A 25,554-nucleotide genomic window follows, 5' to 3' on the forward strand; every position below is an offset into this window, starting at 1 on the left:
GACAGTTTATGGGAGGGTTCTCAGCGTTTGGGGACAATTCATGGGGAGTTTCTCAGTGAGTGGGGACAGTTTATGGGGAGTTTCTCAGTGAAGGGGTACAGTTTATGGGGAGTTTCTCAGTGAATGGGGACAGTTTATGGGGAGTTTCTCAGTGAATGGGGACAGTTTATGGGGAGTTTCTCAGTGAATGGGGACAGTTAATTGGGAGTTTCTCAGTGAATGGGTACAGTTTATGGGGATTTTTTCCTGTGTGGGGACAATTTATGGGGAGTTTCTCAGTGAATGGGGACAGTTTATGGGGAGTTTCTCAGTGAGTGGGGACAGTTTATGGAGAGTTTCTCAGTGAATGGGGACAGTTTATAGGGAGTTTCTCAGTGATTGGGACAGTTTATGAGGAGTTTCTCAGTGAGTGGGTACAGTTTATGGGGAGTTTCTCAGTGAGCGGGGACAGTTTATGGGGAGTTTCTCAGTGAATGGCGACAGTTTATGGGGAGTTTCTCAGTGAATTGGGACAGTTTATGAGGAGTTTCTCAGTGAGTGGGTACAGTTTAAGGGGAGTTTCTCAGTGAGTGTGGACAGTTTATGGGGAGTTTCAGTGATTGGCGACAGTTTATGCGGAGTTTCTCAGTGAATGGGTACAGTTTAAGGGGAATTTCTCAGTGAGCGGGGACAGTTTATGGGGAGTTTCTCAGTGAGTAGGGACAGTTTATGGGGAGTTTCTCAGGAAATGGGGATGGTTTATGGGGAGTTTCTCAGTGAGTGGGGACAGTTTATGGGGAGTTTCTCAGTGAGTGGGGACAATTTATGGGGAGTTTCTCAGTGAGTGGGACAGTTTATGGGGAATTTCTCAGTGAATGGGGACGGTTTATGGGGAGTTTCTAAGTGAGTGGGGACAGTTTATGGGGAGTTTCTCAGTGAATGGAGACAGTTTATGGGGAGTTTCTCAGTGAATGGAGACAGTTTATGGGGAGTTTCTCAGTGAGTGGGGACAGTTTATGGGGAGTTTCTCAGTGAATGGGGACAGTTTATGGGGAGTTTCTCAGTGAATGGGTACAGTTTATGGGGAGTTTCTCAGTGAGCGGGGACAGTTTATGGGGAGTTTCTCAGTGAAGGGGTACAGTTTATGGGGAGTTTCTCAGTGAATGGGGACAGTTTATGGGGAGTTTCTCAGTGAATGGGGACAGTTTATGGGGAGTTTCTCAATGAATGGGGGCAGTTTATGGGGAGTTTCTCAGTGAATGGGGACAGTTTATGGGGATTTTTTCCTGAGTGGGGACAATTTATGGGGAGTTTCTCAGTGAATGGGGACAGTTTATGGGGAGTTTCTCAGTGAGTGGGTACAGTTTATGGAGAGTTTCTCAGTGAATGGGGACAGTTTACGGGGAGTTTCTCAGTGATTGGGACAGTTTATGAGGAGTTTCTCAGTGAGCGGGTACAGTTTAAGGGGAGTTTCTCAGTGAGCGGGGACAGTTTATGGGGAGTTTCTCAGTGAATGGCGACAGTTTATGGGGAGTTTCTCAATGAATTGGGACAGTTTATGAGGTGTTTCTCAGTGAGTGGGTACAGTTTAAGGGGAGTTTCTCTGTGAGTGTGGACAATTTATGGGGAGTTTCAGTGATTGGCGACAGTTTATGCGGAGTTTCTCAGTGAATGGGTACAGTTTAAGGGGAATTTCTCAGTGAGCGGGGACAGTTTATGGGGAGTTTCTCAGTGAGTAGGGACAGTTTATGGGGAGTTTCTCAGGAAATGGGGATGGTTTATGGGGAGTTTCTCAGTGAGTGGGGACAGTTTATGGGGAGTTTCTCAGTGAGTGGGGACAATTTATGGGGAGTTTCTCAGTGAGTGGGGACAGTTTATGGGGAGTTTCTCAGTGAATGGGGATGGTTTATGGGGAGTTTCTAAGTGAGTGGGGACAGTTTATGGGGAGTTTCTCAGTGAGCGGGGACAGTTTCTCTCAGTCGGTGGGGACAGTTTAAGGAGAGTTTCTCAGTGAATGGAGAAACTTTATGGGGAGTTTCTCAGTGAATGGGGACAGTTTATGGAGAGTTTCTCAGTGAATGGGGACAGTTTATGGGGAGTTTCTCAGTGAATGGAGACAGTTTATGGGGAGTTTCTCAGTGAGTGGGGACAGTTTATGGGGAGTTTCTCAGTGAATGGGGACAGTTTATGGGGAGTTTCTCAATGAATGGGGACAGTTTATGGGGAGTTTCTCAGTGAATGGGGACAGTTTATGGGGAGTTTCTCAGTGAATGGGGACAGTTTATGGGGAGTTTCTCAGTGAATGGGGACAGTTTATGGGGAGTTTCTCAGTGAACGGGGACAGTTTATGGGAGGGTTCTCAGCGTTTGGGGACAATTCATGGGGAGTTTCTCAGTGAGTGGGGACAGTTTATGGGGAGTTTCTCAGTGAAGGGGTACAGTTTATGGGGAGTTTCTCAGTGAATGGGGACAGTTTATGGGGAGTTTCTCAGTGAATGGGGACAGTTTATGGGGAGTTTCTCAGTGAATGGGGACAGTTAATTGGGAGTTTCTCAGTGAATGGGTACAGTTTATGGGGATTTTTTCCTGAGTGGGGACAATTTATGGGGAGTTTCTCAGTGAATGGGGACAGTTTATGGGGAGTTTCTCAGTGAGTGGGGACAGTTTATGGAGAGTTTCTCAGTGAATGGGAACAGTTTATAGGGAGTTTCTCAGTGATTGGGACAGTTTATGAGGAGTTTCTCAGTGAGTGGGTACAGTTTAAGGGGAGTTTCTCAGTGAGCGGGGACAGTTTATGGGGAGTTTCTCAGTGAATGGCGACAGTTTATGGGGAGTTTCTCAGTGAATTGGGACAGTTTATGAGGAGTTTCTCAGTGAGTGGGTACAGTTTAAGGGGAGTTTCTCAGTGAGTGTGGACAGTTTATGGGGAGTTTCAGTGATTGGCGACAGTTTATGCGGAGTTTCTCAGTGAATGGGTACAGTTTAAGGGGAATTTCTCAGTGAGCGGGGACAGTTTATGGGGAGTTTCTCAGTGAGTAGGGACAGTTTATGGGGAGTTTCTCAGGAAATGGGGATGGTTTATGGGGAGTTTCTCAGTGAGTGGGGACAGTTTATGGGGAGTTTCTCAGTGAGTGGGGACAATTTATGGGGAGTTTCTCAGTGAGTGGGACAGTTTATGGGGAATTTCTCAGTGAATGGGGACGGTTTATGGGGAGTTTCTAAGTGAGTGGGGACAGTTTATGGGGAGTTTCTCAGTGAATGGAGACAGTTTATGGGGAGTTTCTCAGTGAATGGAGACAGTTTATGGGGAGTTTCTCAGTGAGTGGGGACAGTTTATGGGGAGTTTCTCAGTGAATGGGGACAGTTTATGGGGAGTTTCTCAGTGAATGGGGACAGTTTATGGGGAGTTTCTCAGTGAGCGGGGACAGTTTATGGGGAGTTTCTCAGTGAAGGGGTACAGTTTATGGGGAGTTTCTCAGTGAATGGGGACAGTTTATGGGGAGTTTGTCAGTGAATGGGGACAGTTTATGGGGAGTTTCTCAGTGAGCGGGGACAATTTATGGGGAGTTTCTCAGTGAACGGGGACAGTTTATGGGAGGGTTCTCAGCGTTTGGGGACAATTCATGGGGAGTTTCTCAGTGAATGGGGACAGTTTCTGGGGAGTTTCTCAGTGAAGGGGTACAGTTTATGGGGAGTTTCTCAGTGAATGGGGACAGTTTATGGGGAGTTTCTCAGTGAATGGGGACAGTTTATGGGGAGTTTCTCAGTGAATGGGGACAGTTTATGGGGCATTTCTCAGTGAATGGGGACAGTTAATTGGGAGTTTCTCAGTGAATGGGTACAGTTTATGGGGATTTTTTCCTGAGTGGGGACAATTTATGGGGACTTTCTCAGTGAATGGGGACAGTTTATGGGGAGTTTCTCAGTGAGTGGGGACAGTTTATGGAGAGTTTCTCAGTGAATGGGGACAGTTTATGGGGAGTTTCTCAGTGAGTGGGGACAGTTTATGGAGAGTTTCTCAGTGAATGGGGACAGTTTATGGGGAGTTTCTCAGTGATTGGGACAGTTTATGAGGAGTTTCTCAGTGAGTGGGTACAGTTTAAGTGGAGTTTCTCAGTGAGCGGGGACAGTTTATGGGGAGTTTCTCAGTGAATGGCGACAGTTTATGGGGAGTTTCTCAGTGAATTGGGACAGTTTATGAGTTGTTTCTCAGTGAGTGGGTACAGTTTAAGGGGAGTTTCTCAGTGAGTGTGGACAGTTTATGGGGAGTTTCAGTGATTGGCGACAGTTTATGCGGAGTTTCTCAGTGAATGGGTACTGTTTATAGGGGAATTTCTCAGTGTGCGGGGACAGTTTATGGGGAGTTTCTCAGTGAGTAGGGACAGTTTATGGGGAGTTTCTCAGGAAATGGGGATGGTTTATGGGGAGTTTCTCAGTGAGTGGGGACAGTTTATGGGGAGTTTCTCAGTCATTGGGAACAGTTTAAGGAAAGTTTCTCCGTGAATGGGGAAACTTTATGGGGAGTTTCTCAGTGAATGGGGACAATTTATGGAGAGTTTCTCAGTGAATGGGGACAGTTTATGGGGAGTTTCTCAGTGAATGGAGACAGTTTATGGGGAGTTTCTCAGTGAATGGAGACAGTTTATGGGGAGTTTCTCAGTGAGTGGGGACAGTTTATGGGGAGTTTCTCAGCGAATGGGGACAGTTTATGGGGAGTTTCTCAGTGAATGGGGACAGTTTATGGGGAGTTTCTCAGTGAGCGGGGACAGTTTATGGGGAGTTTCTCAGTGAAGGGGTACCGTTTATGGTGAGTTTCTCAGTGAATGGGGACAGTTTATGGGGAGTTTCTCAGTGAATGGGGACAGTTTATGGGGAGTTTCTCAATGAATGGGGACAGTTTATGGGGAGTTTCTCAGTGAATGGGGACAGTTTATGGGGAGTTTCTCAGTGAATGGGGACAGTTTATGGGGAGTTTCTCAGTGAATGGGGACAGTTTATGGGGAGTTTCTCAGTGAACGGGGACAGTTTATGGGAGGGTTCTCAGCGTTTGGGGACAATTCATGGGGAGTTTCTCAGTGAGTGGGGACAGTTTATGGGGAGTATCTCAGTGAAGGGGTACAGTTTATGGGGAGTTTCTCAGTGAATGGGGACAGTTTATGGGGAGTTTCTCAGTGAATGGGGACAGTTTATGGGGAGTTTCTCAGTGAATGGGGACAGTTAATTGGGAGTTTCTCAGTGAATGGGTACAGTTTATGGGGATTTTTTCCTGTGTGGGGACAATTTATGGGGAGTTTCTCAGTGAATGGGGACAGTTTATGGGGAGTTTCTCAGTGAGTGGGGACAGTTTATGGAGAGTTTCTCAGTGAATGGGGACAGTTTATAGGGAGTTTCTCAGTGATTGGGACAGTTTATGAGGAGTTTCTCAGTGAGTGGGTACAGTTTATGGGGAGTTTCTCAGTGAGCGGGGACAGTTTATGGGGAGTTTCTCAGTGAATGGCGACAGTTTATGGGGAGTTTCTCAGTGAATTGGGACAGTTTATGAGGAGTTTCTCAGTGAGTGGGTACAGTTTAAGGGGAGTTTCTCAGTGAGTGTGGACAGTTTATGGGGAGTTTCAGTGATTGGCGACAGTTTATGCGGAGTTTCTCAGTGAATGGGTACAGTTTAAGGGGAATTTCTCAGTGAGCGGGGACAGTTTATGGGGAGTTTCTCAGTGAGTAGGGACAGTTTATGGGGAGTTTCTCAGGAAATGGGGATGGTTTATGGGGAGTTTCTCAGTGAGTGGGGAGAGTTTATGGGGAGTTTCTCAGTGAGTGGGGACAATTTATGGGGAGTTTCTCAGTGAGTGGGACAGTTTATGGGGAATTTCTCAGTGAATGGGGACGGTTTATGGGGAGTTTCTAAGTGAGTGGGGACAGTTTATGGGGAGTTTCTCAGTGAATGGAGACAGTTTATGGGGAGTTTCTCAGTGAATGGAGACAGTTTATGGGGAGTTTCTCAGTGAGTGGGGACAGTTTATGGGGAGTTTCTCAGTGAATGGGGACAGTTTATGGGGAGTTTCTCAGTGAATGGGTACAGTTTATGGGGAGTTTCTCAGTGAGCGGGGACAGTTTATGGGGAGTTTCTCAGTGAAGGGGTACAGTTTATGGGGAGTTTCTCAGTGAATGGGGACAGTTTATGGGGAGTTTCTCAGTGAATGGGGACAGTTTATGGGGAGTTTCTCAATGAATGGGGACAGTTTATGGGGAGTTTCTCAGTGAATGGGGACAGTTTATGGGGATTTTTTCCTGAGTGGGGACAATTTATGGGGAGTTTCTCAGTGAATGGGGACAGTTTATGGGGAGTTTCTCAGTGAGTGGGTACAGTTTATGGAGAGTTTCTCAGTGAATGGGGACAGTTTACGGGGAGTTTCTCAGTGATTGGGACAGTTTATGAGGAGTTTCTCAGTGAGCGGGTACAGTTTAAGGGGAGTTTCTCAGTGAGCGGGGACAGTTTATGGGGAGTTTCTCAGTGAATGGCCACATTTTTTGGGGAGTTTCTCAATGAATTGGGACAGTTTATGAGGTGTTTCTCAGTGAGTGGGTACAGTTTAAGGGGAGTTTCTCTGTGAGTGTGGACAATTTATGGGGAGTTTCAGTGATTGGCGACAGTTTATGCGGAGTTTCTCAGTGAATGGGTACAGTTTAAGGGGAATTTCTCAGTGAGCGGGGACAGTTTATGGGGAGTTTCTCAGTGAGTAGGGACAGTTTATGGGGAGTTTCTCAGGAAATGGGGATGGTTTATGGGGAGTTTCTCAGTGAGTGGGGACAGTTTATGGGGAGTTTCTCAGTGAGTGGGGACAATTTATGGGGAGTTTCTCAGTGAGTGGGGACAGTTTATGGGGAGTTTCTCAGTGAATGGGGATGGTTTATGGGGAGTTTCTAAGTGAGTGGGGACAGTTTATGGGGAGTTTCTCAGTGAGCGGGGACAGTTTCTCTCAGTCGGTGGGGACAGTTTAAGGAGAGTTTCTCAGTGAATGGAGAAACTTTATGGGGAGTTTCTCAGTGAATGGGGACAGTTTATGGAGAGTTTCTCAGTGAATGGGGACAGTTTATGGGGAGTTTCTCAGTGAATGGAGACAGTTTATGGGGAGTTTCTCAGTGAGTGGGGACAGTTTATGGGGAGTTTCTCAGTGAATGCGGACAGTTTATGGGGAGTTTCTCAATGAATGGGGACAGTTTATGGGGAGTTTCTCAGTGAATGGGGACAGTTTATGGGGAGTTTCTCAGTGAATGGGGACAGTTTATGGGGAGTTTCTCAGTGAATGGGGACAGTTTATGGGGAGTTTCTCAGTGGACGGGGACAGTTTATGGGAGGGTTCTCAGCGTTTGGGGACAATTCATGGGGAGTTTCTCAGTGAATGGGTACAGTTTATGGGGATTTTTTCCTGAGTGGGAACAATTTATGGGGAGTTTCTCAGTGAATGGGGACAGTTTATGGGGAGTTTCTCAGTGAGTGGGGACAGTTTATGGAGAGTTTCTCAGTGAATGGGGACAGTTTATAGGGAGTTTCTCAGTGATTGGGACAGTTTATGAGGAGTTTCTCAGTGAGTGGGTACAGTTTAAGGGGAGTTTCTCAGTGAGCGGGGACAGTTTATGGGGAGTTTCTCAGTGAATGGCGACAGTTTATGGGGAGTTTCTCAGTGAATTGGGACAGTTTATGAGGAGTTTCTCAGTGAGTGGGTACAGTTTAAGGGGAGTTTCTCAGTGAGTGTGGACAGTTTATGGGGAGTTTCAGTGATTGGCGACAGTTTATGCGGAGTTTCTCAGTGAATGGGTACAGTTTAAGGGGAATTTCTCAGTGAGCGGGGACAGTTTATGGGGAGTTTCTCAGTGAGTAGGGACAGTTTATGGGGAGTTTCTCAGGAAATGGGGATGGTTTATGGGGAGTTTCTCAGTGAGTGGGGACAGTTTATGGGGAGTTTCTCAGTGAGTGGGGACAATTTATGGGGAGTTTCTCAGTGAGTGGGACAGTTTATGGGGAATTTCTCAGTGAATGGGGACGGTTTATGGGGAGTTTCTAAGTGAGTGGGGACAGTTTATGGGGAGTTTCTCAGTGAATGGAGACAGTTTATGGGGAGTTTCTCAGTGAATGGAGACAGTTTATGGGGAGTTTCTCAGTGAGTGGGGACAGTTTATAGGGAGTTTCTCAGTGAATGGGGACAGTTTATGGGGAGTTTCTCAGTGAATGGGGACAGTTTATGGGGAGTTTCTCAGTGAGCGGGGACAGTTTATGGGGAGTTTCTCAGTGAAGGGGTACAGTTTATGGGGAGTTTCTCAGTGAATGGGGACAGTTTATGGGGAGTTTCTCAGTGAATGGGGACAGTTTATGGGGAGTTTCTCAATGAATGGGGACAGTTTATGGCGAGTTTCTCAGTGAATGGGGACAGTTTATGGGGATTTTTTCCTGAGTGGGGACAATTTATGGGGAGTTTCTCAGTGAATGGGGACAGTTTATGGGGAGTTTCTCAGTGAGTGGGTACAGTTTATGGAGAGTTTCTCAGTGAATGGGGACAGTTTACGGGGAGTTTCTCAGTGATTGGGACAGTTTATGGGGAGTTTCTCAATGAATTGGGACAGTTTATGAGGTGTTTCTCAGTGAGTGGGTACAGTTTAAGGGGAGTTTCTCTGTGAGTGTGGACAATTTATGGGGAGTTTCAGTGATTGGCGACAGTTTATGCGGAGTTTCTCAGTGAATGGGTACAGTTTAAGGGGAATTTCTCAGTGAGCGGGGACAGTTTATGGGGAGTTTCTCAGTGAGTAGGGACAGTTTATGGGGAGTTTCTCAGGAAATGGGGATGGTTTATGGGGAGTTTCTCAGTGAGTGGGGACAGTTTATGGGGAGTTTCTCAGTGAGTGGGGACAATTTATGGGGAGTTTCTCAGTGAGTGGGGACAGTTTATGGGGAGTTTCTCAGTGAATGGGGATGGTTTATGGGGAGTTTCTAAGTGAGTGGGGACAGTTTATGGGGAGTTTCTCAGTGAGCGGGGACAGTTTCTCTCAGTCGGTGGGGACAGTTTAAGGAGAGTTTCTCAGTGAATGGGGAAACTTTATGGGGAGTTTCTCTGTGAATGGGGACAGTTTATGGAGAGTTTCTCAGTGAATGGGGACAGTTTATGGGGAGTTTCTCAGTGAATGGAGACAGTTTATGGGGAGTTTCTCAGTGAGTGGGGACAGTTTATGGGGAGTTTCTCAGTGAATGCGGACAGTTTATGGGGAGTTTCTCAGTGAACGGGGACAGTTTATGGGGAGTTTCTCAGTGAGCGGGGACAATTTATGGGGAGTTTCTCAGTGAATGGGGACAGTTTATGGGGAGTTTCTCAGTGAACGGGGACAGTTTATGGAGCGTTTCTCAGTGAGCGGGGACAGTTTATACGGAGTTTTTCAGTGAGTGGGGACAGTTTATGGGGAGTTTCTCAGTGAGCGGGGGCAGTTTATGGGGAGTTTCTCAGTGAGTGGGGACAGTTTAAGGGGAGTTTCTCAGTGAATGGAGATAGTTTTTGGTGAAGTCCTCAGTGAGTGGGGACCGTTTATGGAGAGTTTCTCAGTGAAAGGTTACGGATTTAACACATACGGTTTCTCTCTGTTCCAGGGAATGAAGAGATTGCAGGATTCCTCCTGGATAATGGAGCCCATTTCTCATCTTATGTTTTACTGGATCACCCAGAGCTCAGCAAACAGCTCCTGCGAAAGCACTTTACAGAACCAAGTAGCCAGTATGAAGGCTCTGACAGGCAAACAGTGAGCAATCCTTTCAACCCAACAGTAACCAATGGCAGCTAAATAGAAACATAGAAACATAGAAAATAGGTGCCGGAATAGGCCATTCGGCCCTTCAAGCCTGCGCCACCATTCACTATGATCATGGCTGATCATGCAACTTCAGTACCATGAGAAAGCTCAATGTTGGCTGCATTTTCTGATCAGTAATTGGCAGCGGGTAACTGAGGCACGAGGGATGTTGTCATCCACTCCTGAACTTCAACCCTTTGGTTAAGGAGCATCTGATCAATCTGATGCAGTGAAATGTATTGATTAGCTATTGGTTTGGTTTTCGACACATTTTGGACAGTTCTGCAGTGCCTGAGTTCTGCCCCTAGAGGTCACTGAGGGACTGAGTAAAGACTGTATGATAATTACATCCGTTTGCTGCAAACCAGCAGAACAAATGTCACCAGCTCAGCACCTGCCCGGGAGTGGGAGAGAGGGATGGGTGAGAGAGGGTGGGGTGAGAGAGAGAGGGTGGGGGTGGGTGGAGGGGGGAGAAAGAGAGAGAGAGGGTGAGGGGGAAGAAAGAGAGGGGTATGTGTGTGTGTGAGGGAAAGTGAGAGAGAGTGGGGGAGGGGGTGAGATAGAGGGTGGGGAGTGTGAGAGAGAGAGGGTTGGGGGTGCTGAGAGCGGGGGGGGGTGGTGGGGTGTGTGAGAGAGAAACTGGGGTGTGGGGGGTGTGTGAGAGAGAGAGCGGGTGTTGAGAGAGAGAGCGGGTGTGTGAGAGAGAGAGGGTGTGAGATAGAGAGAGGGGGTGAGAGAGAGAGAGTGGGTGAGCGAGAGAGGGGGATGAGCGAGAGAAAACATGCGAGGGAAAGCGAGAGGGTGGGGGTGGGTGAGAGAGAAGTGGGGGAAGAGAGAGAGAGAGAGTGGGGGGGGGCGTGCGAGAGAGCGAAAGTGACTGAGTGGGTAACTCTGTGTCTGCCAGGGTGAGAGAGGGATTCTGAGCCTCTGAAACTCGCCCAGCCAGCGTTAGATCCACAAGGCTCCCAACAGCTGAGGGTGCGAGCCTTAACATGGACCAGCGAGCGTCACTCAGGCTCTCCCTAACCCGCGTGGGTAAACCGGACATAGGTGTGTTCCAGGCGGGCTTGGGTCGGGTTTAATATTTTCCCGCTTTAATCCCCCCGACCCCGACCCTCTCCCTCCCATTGGGGGAGGCTTAAAGTCCCCCCCAAGTAATCTGGCCATTTATTCCAATCACTGTCTTGTTTGGTCATTGCATTTCCCTACATAACAACACTGACCGCCCTTTCGAAGTAATTAATTGGCTGTGACTTGTTCCTTCTTATCATGAAGAATCTTTTGAAGTCTTCCAAAGGAACCTGATTCTATTACATGTTGTAATAGTGAAGATCTTCATATTGCTCTTCACCCCGTCTCACTGATCTTTATGCTTCCTTTACAATCAGTGGTTTGCCGTAGAACCTGGCATTTTTGAAGATGATACTATCTGGCAATGGGGAGTGTTGTGCTGCTGGGAGTGCAGTCCAATAGACCCGAGCAGCCCCACAATCCTCTTGTCGGATTTTGCAGGTTCAGGTGTTCTTCACCTCCGCTCCATCTTGCAGGCTTGTTCAATGAAGACTGCTCCTCCTGGCAAATCCTCCAACTGATCCAGCTGTTCTCAGCCATCATTCACTCTCTTTCAGCAATTGTGGTACTGTCTTTACATTTGATTCCCGAGTCCTGATCATTTATGTAAATGGTGAACAACAGTGGTCCCACCAGCGATCCTTGTGCAACATCACCTCCCACCTTCTGCCACCTTTAACCCTTACTCTGTTTTCTGTTTTGTAGCCAGCTAGCTATCCACTCTACTACCTGTCCCCTGATTTTGCATGCTCTGACCTTAGTCGTGAGTCTACAATTGGTACCTTATCGAAGGCTTTTTGAAAATCCAAATATATTATATCTACTGCATTACCTTTGTCTACTCTTTCTGTTACTTCTTCAAAGAATTCAGTGTTGACTATTCTTTATTATATTTTCAGCTTCTAGATTTTTTTTAATATATCCTTGAGTCAAGATCCCATTATCTTTCCTACCACCGATGTTAAGCTAACTGGTCTGTATCTCCTTGGACTTGTTCTAGTAAGAAGGAGGAACTGAGGGAAATCCTTATTGGACGGGAAATTGTGTTGGGGAAATTGAAGGCCGATAAATCCCCAGGGCCTGATGGTCTGCATCCCAGAGTACTTAAGAAGGTGGCCTTGGAAATAGCGGATGCATTGACAGTCATTTTCCAACATTCCATAGACTCTGGATCAGTTCCTATGGAGTGGAGGGTAGCCAATGTAACCCCACTTTTTAAAAAAGGACGGAGAGAGAAAACAGGGAATTATAGACCGGTCAGCCTGTCATCGATAGTAGGTAAAATGATGGAATCAATTATTAAGGGTGTCATAGCAGCGCATTTGAAAAGAGGTGACATGATAGGTCCAAGTCAGCATGGATTTGTGAAAGGGAAATCATGCTTGACAAATCTTCTGGAATTTTTTGAGGATGTTTCCTCAAGTGGACAAGGGGGAACCAGTTGATGTGATGTATTTGGACTTTCAGAAGGCTTTCGACAAAGTCCCACACAAGAGATTAATGTGCAAAGTTAAAGCACATGGGATTGGGGGTAGTGTGCTGACGTGGATTGAGAACTGATTGGCAGACAGGAAGCAAAGAGTGGGAGTAAATGGGTACTTTTCAGAATGGCAAGCAGTGACTAGTGGGGTACCGCAAGGTTCTGTGCTGGGGCCCCAGCTGTTTACATTGTACATTAATGATTTAGACGAGTGGATTAAATGTAGTATCTCCAAGTTTGCGGATGACACTAAGTTGGGTGGCAGTGTGAGCTGCGAGGAGGATGCTATGAGGCTGCAGAGTGACTTGGATAGGTTAGGTGAGTGGGCAAATGCATGGCAGATGAAGTATAATGTGGATAAATGTGAGGTTATCCACTTTGGTTGTAAAAACAGAGAGACTGACTATTATCTGAATGGTGACAGATTAGGAAAAGGGGAGGTGCAACGAGACCTGGGTGTCATGGTACATCAGTCATTGAAGGTTGGCATGCAGGTACAGCAGGCGGTTAAGAAAGCAAATGGCATGTTGGCCTTCATAGCGAGGGGATTTGCGTACAGGGGCAGGGAGGTGTTACTACAGTTGTACAGGGCCTTGGTGAGGCCACACCTGGAGTATTGTGTACAGCTTTGGTCTCCTAACTTGAGGAAGGACATTCTTGCTATTGAGGGAATGCAGCGAAGGTTCACCAGACTGATTCCCGGGATGGCGGGACTGACATATCAAGAAAGACTGGATCAACTGGGCTTTTATTCACTGGAGTTCAGAAGAATGAGAGGGGATCTCATAGAAACGTTTACAATGCTGACGGGTTTAGACAGGTTAGATGCAGGAAGAATGTCCCCAATGTTGGGGAAGACCATAACCAGGGGTCTCAGTCTAAGGATAAGGGGTAAGCCATTTAGGACCGAGATGAGGAGAAACTTCTTCACCCAGAGAGTGGTGAACCTGTGGAATTCTCTACCACAGAAAGTTGTTGAGGCCAATTCACTAAATATATTCAAAAAGAAGTTAGATGTAGTCCTTACTACTAGGGGGATCAAGGGGTATGGTGAGAAAGCAGGACTAGGGTACTGAAGTTGCATGTTCAGCCATGAACTCATTGAATGGTGGTGCAGGCTCGAAGGGCCGAATGGCCTACTCCTGCACCTATTTTCTATGTTTCTATGTTTCTATGTTTCTATCTCCTTTTAAATATAGGAATCACATGAGCTGCCCCCCTATCAGTTGGCGCTATTCCCTTTTCTAATGAATGTTTATATTATATATGCAATAGTACCTCTGTTATCTCTTTCCTACTGTCTTTTAATATGCGCGGATGCAATCCAGTTGGACCAGAAGTTTAATCCTCCCTAAGTTTGATTAGTTTAGCAATTATTTTCCCCCTTTCTATCATTTGCGCTATATAAACTTGCAAATATTTCACGACCTCAGGACAGCAAATAATGTACTTCTTGAAATGTAGTCACTGTTGTAATGTAGGAAACGCAGCGGCCAATTTGTGCACAGCAAGCTCCCACAAACAGCAATGTGATAATGACCAGAGAATCTGTTTTGGTGATGTTGGTTGAGGGATTAGCATTGGCCTATCTATCACATTTTGTATAAAACACCAACAAATCACAACTGAAGAATCTCAAAAAAAATATACAAAAGGAAAGAGGGAAGCCAGTCATTTCCTGCTGGTTTTCTGGCCTTGAGTCCTTTCCATTCCTCAAGAGCGAGCCAAGCCGCTACCAATCTGGAGAAACCTCTCCCAGCAGCAGTGGGTGACCTTTAATTGACCTCATGTTGTGCCGATTTAGACCACCGGAACTGCCCAGTGGCCTTAAAGGGACAGGCCAGGTGAGCAGCTGAACTTCACAATCCTGCTCCAGGCTTAGACTACCTATGAGCATCGCCATGGGAGATCTGCCCATGAGCATCACCATGGGAGATCTGCCCATGAGCATCGCCATGGGAGATCTGCTGTTGCCGATGTACAATCTGAGCTCGGCATTCGAAGATTTGTATCTCAGCACTTGCAGTAACCTGTCGAACTGTACACAGGATTGTAGGGCCAAGCCAATGGGGCTTTGAGTCTGTCAGCGAGGTACAGGGTAGCTATGTGTGTCGGTGATGTGCCCGATCGCGGGACGTGGGTGCACCAAGTGCTTTACAGATAGTTTTTCTGGTCGCAGAGAACCCTGCGGAAATTCAGCCCCTGATTTTAACCCAGGGTAGAGAAATCTAACAGAATTATTTGGATTTCTCTCCATGAATGGTAGAAGATTTTTGTCATTGAAATATTAGTGATGCTCACTCATGGGCTGTAAACGCAACCCCCCCGGCCCCGTGACCTCATTTCAAATATTTGGACCTTTCTCTTATAAAAGATCATATTTCTGAAATGTATTTGAAGTACCAGAGTTCTGGCATGAATTACTTGAAAAAGCTGTTGCCATCCAGAATTTTGAAGTGAAAGTGAAATGGCTGTGGGAGGGTCGGGGTAACCAGAGGATGCAGATATACAACAATTGGCAAAAGGACCAGAGGGGCGATGAGGAGAAATATTTTACGCAGTGAATTGTTGTGATCTGGAACGCGGTGCCTGAAAGGGCGGTGGGAGCAGATTCAATAACAACTTTCAAAAGAAAATTGGATAAATACTTGAAAAATAAAAATTTGCTGAGCTTTGGGGAAAGAGCGAGGGACTAATTGGATGGCTCTGTCACAGAGCCGGCACACACACGATGGGCCGAATGGCCTCCTGAGCTGTGAGGTTCTATGATTCTTGTGTTTGAATTGCAGGGCCTGTCACTGAATTGGTCTCGCCTGAAGCTGCCTTGGTTGGAGTTAGACTGGTTCATAGATATGTCCAATCAAATAACAGAACTCGATCTGTCTAGGAACAGCCTCCCGTTCCTTCCTTCAGTCATTCCTTGGGGATTAGTGCATCTGAAAAAACTGAACTTGTCTGCAAACCAGCTGAAGGACTTGCCCAATGCAACCTCATCGGAAGAAATTCTCTGCACGGGGTAAGTGACAAAGCCAAGGCAAGGATTGAGGGGCCGAGCGCGTTTTAAATTGTACTGACGGTGTCTCAGTGTTAAAGGACAGGAAAAAAACAAAAGCGGTTAAACTAGTGACTGTAAAAACTGCAGATGCTGGAAATCTGAAAGGAAAACAGAAAATGCTGGCAACATGCAGGAGGTCAGGCAGTGTGTGAGGAGAGAGGAGAGGAAAGGAGCTCCAAAACCTCTTCGAAAAGAATGTTCTCTTAGCTGCGCTGCCTGTTTATTTCAATTTTATTCTACACATGCGCAGCATTTACAATGGAAAGGCCGGTCAGCACCCTGCGCGGGACCTTGCAGGTTACTGCGCCGCTGCTTATGCGCGCAGTTTACAGGGAACGTTGGTTTTCACCGAATCTGTAAAGCTGGCTGTCCCCTCCTCACGCACTGACTGAGCTGCTCTGTGGTCCCAGCATTTTCTGTTTGCACTTCTAGCAACCGTTGCATGACGACGATGCCAAGCCTTTAAATTACACTGTGTTGTACAGTTGAATGGTTTACGCACCAAGCTCTTGAACTGATGCAGATACTAGGATGGGACCCTCAACGGTAAACGGGTTCAAGTAAGCCAAATCCTGCCATAGTTCTTAGTTGTCTGTATTGAGCATAAATTCATCTCTGAACCCAATTCAAAGTTAGAACCAGTACGGAGCAAATTCTCAGATTCGGTACTTTTTGGAATGAAACATTATGTACAGAGTGAGAGAGCATAGTGCGACTAGCATCAACAATGGAACTAACGGTATTATGTTACGCTGCTTCAGAATACTGGAGATCGATGTGTCCAGGAACCAACTGAGCTGCCTGCCCACCGGCTTCCTGCATCTCCCAAAGCTTCAGAAGCTCAAAGCTTTCAGAAATTTGCTCGACAAGTTATTTGATGAGGAAAAAGGTACAGCAATCGAATCTTTACATCATGTGAGCGGTCATTACATGTCCCACTGTGAGCGGTCAGTTACATGTCCCACTGTGAGTGGTCAGTTACATGTCCCAATGTGTGAGTGGTCAGTTATATGTCCCACTGTGAGTGGTCAGTTACATGTCCCACTGTGAGTGGTCAGTTACATGTCTCATTGTGAGTGGTCAGTTACATGTCCCACTGTGAGCGGTCAGTTACATGTCCCACTGTGAGTGGTCAGTTACATGTCCTACTGTGTGAGCGGTCAGTTACATGTCCCACTGTGAGTAGTCAGTTACATGTCCCACTGTGTGAGCGGTCAGTTACATGTCCCACTGTGTGAATGGTCAGTTACATGTTCAACTGTGTGAGTGGTAAGTTACATGTCCCACTGTGAGCGGTCAGTTACATGTCCCACTGTGAGTGGTCAGTTACATGTCCCACTGTGTGAGCGGTCAGTTACATGTCCCACTGTGAGCGGTCAGTTACATGTCCCACTTGTGAGTGGTCAGTTACATGCCGCACTGTGAGTGATCAGTTACATGTCTCACTGTGAGTGGTCAGTTACATGTCCCACTGTGAGCGGTCAGTTACATGTCTAACTGTGAGCGGTCAATGACATGTCCTACTGTGTGAGCGGTAAGTTACATGCCCCACTGTGAGTGCTTAGTTACATGTCCCACTGTGTGAGTGGATAGTTACATGTCTCACTGTGAGTGGTCAGTTACATGTCCCACTGTGAGCGGTCAGTTACATGTCTAACTGTGAGCGGTCAATGACATGTCCTACTGTGTGAGCGGTAAGTTGCATGCCCCACTGTGAGTGCTCAGTTACATGTCCCACTGTGAGTGGTCAGCTAAATGTTCCACTGTGAGTGGTCAGTTACATGTCCCACTGTCTGAGCGGTCAGTTACATGTCCCACTGTGAGCGGTCAGTTACATGTCCCACTGTGAGTGGTCAGTTACGTGTCCCACTGTGAGTGTTCAGTTACATGTCCCCCTGTGAGTGGTCAGTTAAATGCCCCACTGTGAGTGGTCAGTTACATGTCCCACTGTGTGAGCGGTCAGTTACATTTCCCACTGCGTGAGTGGTCAATTACATGTCCCACTGTGAGTGGTCAGTTACATGTCCCACTGTGTGAGCGGTCAGTTACATGTGCCACTGTGTGAGTGGTCAGTTACATGTCCCACCGTGTGAGTGGTCAGTTACATGTCCCATTGTGAGTGGTCAGTTACATGACTCACTTTGTGAGCGGTCAGTTACATGTCCCACTGAGTGGTCAGTTCCATGTCCCACTTTGTGAGCGGTCAGTTACATGTCCCACTGTGAGTGGTCAGTTACATGTCCCACTGTGTGCGTGGTCAGTTACATGTCCCCCTGTAAGTGGTCAGTAGCATGTTCCATTGTGAGTGATCATTTGCATGTTCCACTGTGACTGGTCAGTTACATGTCCCACTGTGTGAGCGGTCAGTTGCATGCCCCAGTGTGTGAGCGGCCAGTTACATGCCCCACTGTGAGTGGTCAGTTACATGTCCCACTGTGTGAGTGGACAGTTACATGTCCCATTGTGTGTGGTCATTAATTGTCCCAATGTGTGTGGTCGGTTACATGTCCCTGTGTGAGTGGTCAGTTATATGTCCCAATGTGTGTGGTCAGTTACATGTCCCAATGTGTGTGGTCAGTTACATGTTCCAATGTGTGTGATCAGTTACATGTCTCACTATGAGCGGTCAGTTACATGTCCCACTGCGAGTGGTCAGTTACATGTTCCACTGTGAGTGGTCAGTTACATGTCCCACTGTGAGTGGTCAGCTAAATGTTCCACTGTGAGTGGTCAGTTACATGTCCCACTGTCTGAGCGGTCAGTTACATGTCCCACTATGTGAGTGGTCAGTTACATGTGCCACTGTGTGAGTGGTCAGTTACATGTTCCACTGTGAGTGGTCAGTTACATGTCCCACTGTGTGAGCGGTCAGTTACATTTCCCACTGCGTGAGTGGTCAATTACATGTCCCACTGTGAGTGGTCAGTTACATGTCCCACTGTGTGAGCGGTCAGTTACATGTGCCACTGTGTGAGTGGTCAGTTACATGTCCCACCGTGTGAGTGGTCAGTTACATGTCCCATTGTGAGTGGTCAGTTACATGACTCACTTTGTGAGCGGTCAGTTACATGTCCCACTGAGTGGTCAGTTCCATGTCCCACTTTGTGAGTGGTCAGTTACATGTCCCACTGTGTGCGTGGTCAGTTACATGTCCCCCTGTAAGTGGTCAGTAGCATGTTCCATTGTGAGTGATCATTTGCATGTTCCACTGTGACTGGTCAGTTACATGTCCCACTGTGTGAGCGGTCAGTTGCATGCCCCAGTGTGTGAGCGGCCAGTTACATGCCCAACTGTGAGTGGTCAGTTACATGTCCCACTGTGTGAGTGGACAGTTACATGTCCCACCGTGTGAGTGGTCAGTTACATGTCCCACTGTGAGTGGTCAGCTAAATGTTCCACTGTGAGTTGTCAGTTATATGTCCCACTGTCTGAGCGGTCAGTTACAAGTCCCACTGTGTGAGTGGTCAGTTGCATGTCCCATTGTGAGTGGTCAGTTACATGTCCCACTGTGTGAGCGGTCAGTTACATGCCCCACTGTGAGTGGTCATTTGCATGTTCCACTGTGAGCGGTCAGTTACATGTCCCACTATGAGTGGTCAGTTACGTGTCCCACTGTGAGTGTTCAGTTACATGTCCCCCTCTGAGTGGTCAGTTAAATGTCCCACTGTGAGTGGTCAGTAACATGTCCCACTGTGTGTGCTGAGTTATATGTCGCACTGTGAGCGGTCAGTTTCTTGTCCCAATGTGTGTGGTCAGTTACATGTCTCACTGTGAGAGGTCACTTAAATGTCCCAATGTGTGAGTGGTCAGTTACATATCCCACTGTGAGCGGTCAGTTACATGTCCCACTGTGTGAGCGGTCAGTTACATGACCCAGTGTGAGTGGTCAGTTACATGTCCCCCTGTGAGTGGTCAGTTACATGTCCCACTGTGAGCGGTCAGTTACATGTCCCACTGTGAGTGGTCAGTTACATGTCTCACTGTGAGTGGTCAGTTACATGTCCCAATGTGTGTGGTCAGTTACATGTCGCACTGTGAGTGGTCAGTTACATGTCCCCCTGTGAGTGGTCAGTTACATGCCCCATTATGACTGATCAGTTACATGTCCCGCTGTGTGAGTGGTCAGTTACATGTCCCACTGTGAGCGGTCAGTTACATGTCCCACTATGAGCGGTCAGTTACATGTCTCACTGTGAGTGGTCACTTAAGTGTCGCACTGTGTGAGTGGTCAGTTAGATGTCCCACTGTGAGTGGTCAGTTACATGTCCCACTGTGAGTGGTCAGTTACATGTCCCACTGTGAGTGGTCAGTTACATGTCCCACTGCGTGAGCGGTCAGTTACATGTCCCACTGTGAGTGGTCAGTTACATGTCCCACTGTGAGCGGTCAGTGACATGTCCCACTGTGAGTGGTCAGTTTCATGTCCTACTGTGAGTGCTCAGTTACATGTCCCACTGTGTGAGCGGTCAGTTACATTTCCCACTGTGTGAGCGGTCAGTTACATGTCCCACTGAGCGGTCAGTTACATGTCCCAGTGAGACTGGTCAGTTACATGTCCCACTGTGAGCCGTTACATGTCCCACTGTGAGTGGTCAGTTACATGCCCCATTATGACTGATCAGTTACATGTCCCGCTGTGTGAGTGGTCAGTTACATGTCCCACTGTGTGAGCGGTCAGTTACATGTGCCACTGTGTGAGTGGTCAGTTACATGTCCCACCGTGTGAGTGGTCAGTTACATGTCCCATTGTGAGTGGTCAGTTACATGACTCACTTTGTGAGCGGTCAGTTACATGTCCCACTGAGTGGTCAGTTCCATGTCCCACTTTGTGAGCGGTCAGTTACATGTCCCACTGTGAGTGGTCAGTTACATGTCCCACTGTGTGCGTGGTCAGTTACATGTCCCCCTGTAAGTGGTCAGTAGCATGTTCCATTGTGAGTGATCATTTGCATGTTCCACTGTGACTGGTCAGTTACATGTCCCACTGTGTGAGCGGTCAGTTGCATGCCCCAGTGTGTGAGCGGCCAGTTACATGCCCCACTGTGAGTGGTCAGTTACATGTCCCACTGTGTGAGTGGACAGTTACATGTCCCACCGTGTGAGTGGTCAGTTACATGTCCCACTGTGAGTGGTCAGCTAAATGTTCCACTGTGAGTTGTCAGTTATATGTCCCACTGTCTGAGCGGTCAGTTACAAGTCCCACTGTGTGAGTGGTCAGTTGCATGTCCCATTGTGAGTGGTCAGTTACATGTCCCACTGTGTGAGCGGTCAGTTACATGCCCCACTGTGAGTGGTCATTTGCATGTTCCACTGTGAGCGGTCAGTTACATGTCCCACTATGAGTGGTCAGTTACGTGTCCCACTGTGAGTGTTCAGTTACATGTCCCCCTCTGAGTGGTCAGTTAAATGTCCCACTGTGAGTGGTCAGTAACATGTCCCACTGTGTGTGCTGAGTTATATGTCGCACTGTGAGCGGTCAGTTTCTTGTCCCAATGTGTGTGGTCAGTTACATGTCTCACTGTGAGAGGTCACTTAAATGTCCCAATGTGTGAGTGGTCAGTTACATATCCCACTGTGAGCGGTCAGTTACATGTCCCACTGTGTGAGCGGTCAGTTACATGACCCAGTGTGAGTGGTCAGTTACATGTCCCCCTGTGAGTGGTCAGTTACATGTCCCACTGTGAGCGGTCAGTTACATGTCCCACTGTGAGTGGTCAGTTACATGTCTCACTGTGAGTGGTCAGTTACATGTCCCAATGTGTGTGGTCAGTTACATGTCGCACTGTGAGTGGTCAGTTACATGTCCCCCTGTGAGTGGTCAGTTACATGCCCCATTATGACTGATCAGTTACATGTCCCGCTGTGTGAGTGGTCAGTTACATGTCCCACTGTGAGCGGTCAGTTACATGTCCCACTATGAGCGGTCAGTTACATGTCTCACTGTGAGTGGTCACTTAAGTGTCGCACTGTGTGAGTGGTCAGTTAGATGTCCCACTGTGAGTGGTCAGTTACATGTCCCACTGTGAGTGGTCAGTTACATGTCCCACTGTGAGTGGTCAGTTACATGTCCCACTGCGTGAGCGGTCAGTTACATGTCCCACTGTGAGTGGTCAGTTACATGTCCCACTGTGAGCGGTCAGTGACATGTCCCACTGTGAGTGGTCAGTTTCATGTCCCACTGTGAGTGCTCAGTTACATGTCCCACTGTGTGAGCGGTCAGTTACATTTCCCACTGTGTGAGCGGTCAGTTACATGTCCCACTGAGCGGTCAGTTACATGTCCCAGTGAGACTGGTCAGTTACATGTCCCACTGTGAGCCGTTACATGTCCCACTGTGAGTGGTCAGTTACATGCCCCATTATGACTGATCAGTTACATGTCCCGCTGTGTGAGTGGTCAGTTACATGATCCCACTGTGAGCGGTCAGTTACATGTCCCACTGTGAGTGGTCAGTTACATGTCTCACTGTGAGTGGTCAGTTACATGTCCCAATGTGAGTGGTCAGTTACATGTCGCACTGTGAGTGGTCAGTTACATGTCCCCCTGTGAGTGGTCAGTTACATGCCCCATTATGACTGATCAGTTACATGTCCCGCTGTGTGAGTGGTCAGTTACATGATCCCAATGTGAGCGGTCAGTTACATGTCCCACTATGAGCGGTCAGTTACATGTCTCACTGTGAGTGGTCACTTAAATGTCGCACTGTGTGAGTGGTCAGTTAGATGTCCCACTGTGTGCGGTCAGTTACATGTCCCACTGTGAGTGGTCAGCTACATGTCCCACTGTGAGTGGTCAGTTACATGTCCCACTGTGTGAGCGGTCAGTTACATGTCCCACTGTGAGTGGTCAGTTACATGTCCCACTGTGAGCGGTCAGTGACATGTCCCACTGTGAGTGGTCAGTTTCATGTCCCACTGTGAGTGCTCAGTTACATGTCCCACTGTGTGAGCGGTCAGTTACATTTCCCACTGTGTGAGCGGTCAGTTACATGTCCCACTGAGCGGTCAGTTACATGTCCCAGTGAGAGTGGTCAGTTACATGTCCCACTGTGAGCCGTTACATGTCCCACTGTGAGTGGTCAGTTACATATCCCACTGTGTGAGTGGTCAGTTACATGTCCCACCATGTGAGTGGTCAGTTACAATACCCACTGTGAGTGGTCAGTTACATGTCCCACCGAGTGAGTGGTCAGTTACATGTCCCACTGTGAGCAGTCAGTTACATGTCCCACTGTGAGTGGTCAGTTACATGTCTCACTGTGAGTGGTCAGTTACATGTCCCACTGTGAGTGGTCAGTTAAATGTCCCCCTGTGAGTGATCAGTTACATGCCCACTGTGAGCGGTCAGTTACATGCCCCACTGTGAGCGGTCAGTTACATGTCCCCCTGTGATTGGTCAGTTACATGCCCCACTGTGAGTGGTCAGTTACATGTTCCACTGTGAGTGATCTGTTACATGTCCCACTGTGTGAACGGCCAGTTACATGCCCCACTGTGGGTGGTCAGTTATATGTCCCACTGTGTGTGGTCAGTTACATGTCCCACTGTGTGAGTGGTCAGTTACATGTCCCACTGTGAGCGGTCAGTTATATGTCTCACTGTGAGTGGTCACTTAAATGTCGCACTGTGTGAATGGTCAGTTAGATATCCCACTGTGTGCGGTCAGTTACATGTCCAACTGGGTGAGCGGTCAGTTTCATGTCCCAATGTGTGTGGTCAGTTACATGTCCCACTGGGTGAGCGGTCATATACATGTCCCACTGTGAGTGGTCAGTTACATGTCCCACTGTGTGAGCGGTCAGTTACATTCCCCACTGTGAGTGGTCAGTTACATGTCGCACTGTGAGCGGTCAGTTTCATGTCCCAATGTGTGTGGTCAGTTACATGGCCCATTGTGAGTGGTCAGTTACATGTCCCGCTGTGTGAGTGGTCAGTTACATGTCCCACTGTGAGCGGTCAGTTACATGTCCCACTGGGTGAGCGGTCATATACATGTCCCACTGTGAGTGGTCAGTTACATGTCCCACTGTGTGAGTGGTCAGTTACATTTCCCACTGTGAGTGGTCAGTTACATGTCCCCCTGTGAGTGGTCAGTTACATGCCCACTGTGAGCGGTCAGTTACATGTCTAACTGTGAGCGGTCAGTTACATGTCCCATTGTATGAGCGGTCAGTTACATGTCCCACTGTGAGTGGTCAGTTCCATTTTTCGCCTGTGAGTGGTCAGTTACATATCCCACTGTGAGTGGTCAGTTAGATGTCCCATTGTGAGTGGTCAGTTACATGTCCCACTGTGAGCGGTCAGTTAAATGTCTCACTGTGAGCGGTCAGTTCCATGCCCCACTGTGAACGGTCAGTTACATGTCCCCCTGTGATTGGTCAGTTACATGTCCCACTGTGAGTGGTCAGTTACATGTTCCACTGTGAGTGATCTGTTACATGTCCCGCTGTGTGAGCGGTCAGTTACATGCCCCACTGTGTGAACGGCCAGTTACATGCCCCACTGTGGGTGGTCAGTTATATGTGCCACTGTGTGTGGTCAGTTACATGTCGCACTGTGAGTGGTCAGTTACATGTCCCACTGTGTGAGTGGTCAGTTACATGTCCCACTATGAGCGGTCAGTTACATGTCTCACTGTGAGTGGTCACTTAAATGTCGCACTGTGAGTGGTCACTTAAATGTCGCACTGTGTGAATGGTCAGTTAGATATCCCACTGTGTGCGGTCAGTTACATGTCCAACTGGGTGAGCGGTCAGTTTCATGTCCCAATGTGTGTGGTCAGTTACATGTCCCACTGGGTGAGCGGTCATATACATGTCCCACTGTGAGTGGTCAGTTACATGTCCCACTGTGTGAGCGGTCAGTTACATTCCCCACTGTGAGTGGTCAGTTACATGTCGCACTGTGAGCGGTCAGTTTCATGTCCCAATGTGTGTGGTCAGTTACATGGCCCATTGTGAGTGGTCAGTTACATGTCCCGCTGTGTGAGTGGTCAGTTACATGTCCCACTGTGAGCGGTCAGTTACATGTCCCACTGGGTGAGCGGTCATATACATGTCCCACTGTGAGTGGTCAGTTACATGTCCCACTGTGTGAGTGGTCAGTTACATTTCCCACTGTGAGTGGTCAGTTACATGTCCCCCTGTGAGTGGTCAGTTACATGCCCACTGTGAGCGGTCAGTTACATGTCTAACTGTGAGCGGTCAGTTACATGTCCCATTGTATGAGCGGTCAGTTACATGTCCCACTGTGAGTGGTCAGTTCCATTTTTCGCCTGTGAGTGGTCAGTTACATATCCCACTGTGAGTGGTCAGTTAGATGTCCCATTGTGAGTGGTCAGTTACATGTCCCACTGTGAGCGGTCAGTTAAATGTCTCACTGTGAGCGGTCAGTTCCATGCCCCACTGTGAACGGTCAGTTACATGTCCCCCTGTGATTGGTCAGTTACATGTCCCACTGTGAGTGGTCAGTTACATGTTCCACTGTGAGTGATCTGTTACATGTCCCGCTGTGTGAGCGGTCAGTTACATGCCCCACTGTGTGAACGGCCAGTTACATGCCCCACTGTGGGTGGTCAGTTATATGTGCCACTGTGTGTGGTCAGTTACATGTCGCACTGTGAGTGGTCAGTTACATGTCCCACTGTGTGAGTGGTCAGTTACATGTCCCACTATGAGCGGTCAGTTACATGTCTCACTGTGAGTGGTCACTTAAATGTCGCACTGTGTGAGTGGTCAGTTAGATGTCCCACTGTGTGAGCGGTCAGTTACATTTCCCACTGTGTGAGCGGTCAGTTACATGTCCCACTGAGCGGTCAGTTACATGTCCCAGTGAGAGTGGTCAGTTACATGTCCCACTGTGAGCCGTTACATGTCCCACTGTGAGTGGTCAGTTACATGTCCCACTGTGTGAGTGGTCAGTTACATGTCCCACCGAGTGAGCGGTCAGTTACATGTCCCACTGTGAGCAGTCAGTTACATGTCCCCCTGTGAGTGGTCAGTTACATGTCCCCCTATGAGTGGTCAGTTACATGCCCACTGTGAGTGGTCAGTTACATGTCCCACTGTGTGAGCGGTCAGTTACATGTCCCACTGTGAGTGGTCAGTTAAATGTCCCCCTGTGAGTGATCTGTTACATGTCCCA

General features: G+C 47.9%; 1 protein-coding gene across 1 annotated transcript in view; it reads left to right on the top strand.

Annotated features, from left to right (window-relative positions):
- The window catches only part of lrrk1 (leucine-rich repeat kinase 1), a 347,784-nt gene that overhangs the window by 136,645 nt on the left and 185,585 nt on the right, over window positions 1-25,554 (top strand). Inside the window, exons 6-8 of the mRNA XM_070858707.1 lie at window positions 9,607-9,755; window positions 15,147-15,373; window positions 16,174-16,301. Of these exons, the coding sequence (XP_070714808.1) occupies window positions 9,607-9,755; window positions 15,147-15,373; window positions 16,174-16,301 (504 nt within the window). The remainder of the gene's footprint in view (window positions 1-9,606; window positions 9,756-15,146; window positions 15,374-16,173; window positions 16,302-25,554) is intronic.

The sequence above is a fragment of the Pristiophorus japonicus genome, chromosome 17 (assembly GCF_044704955.1).
Source record: "Pristiophorus japonicus isolate sPriJap1 chromosome 17, sPriJap1.hap1, whole genome shotgun sequence".
In the NCBI taxonomy this organism is placed as follows: Eukaryota; Metazoa; Chordata; class Chondrichthyes; family Pristiophoridae; genus Pristiophorus; species Pristiophorus japonicus.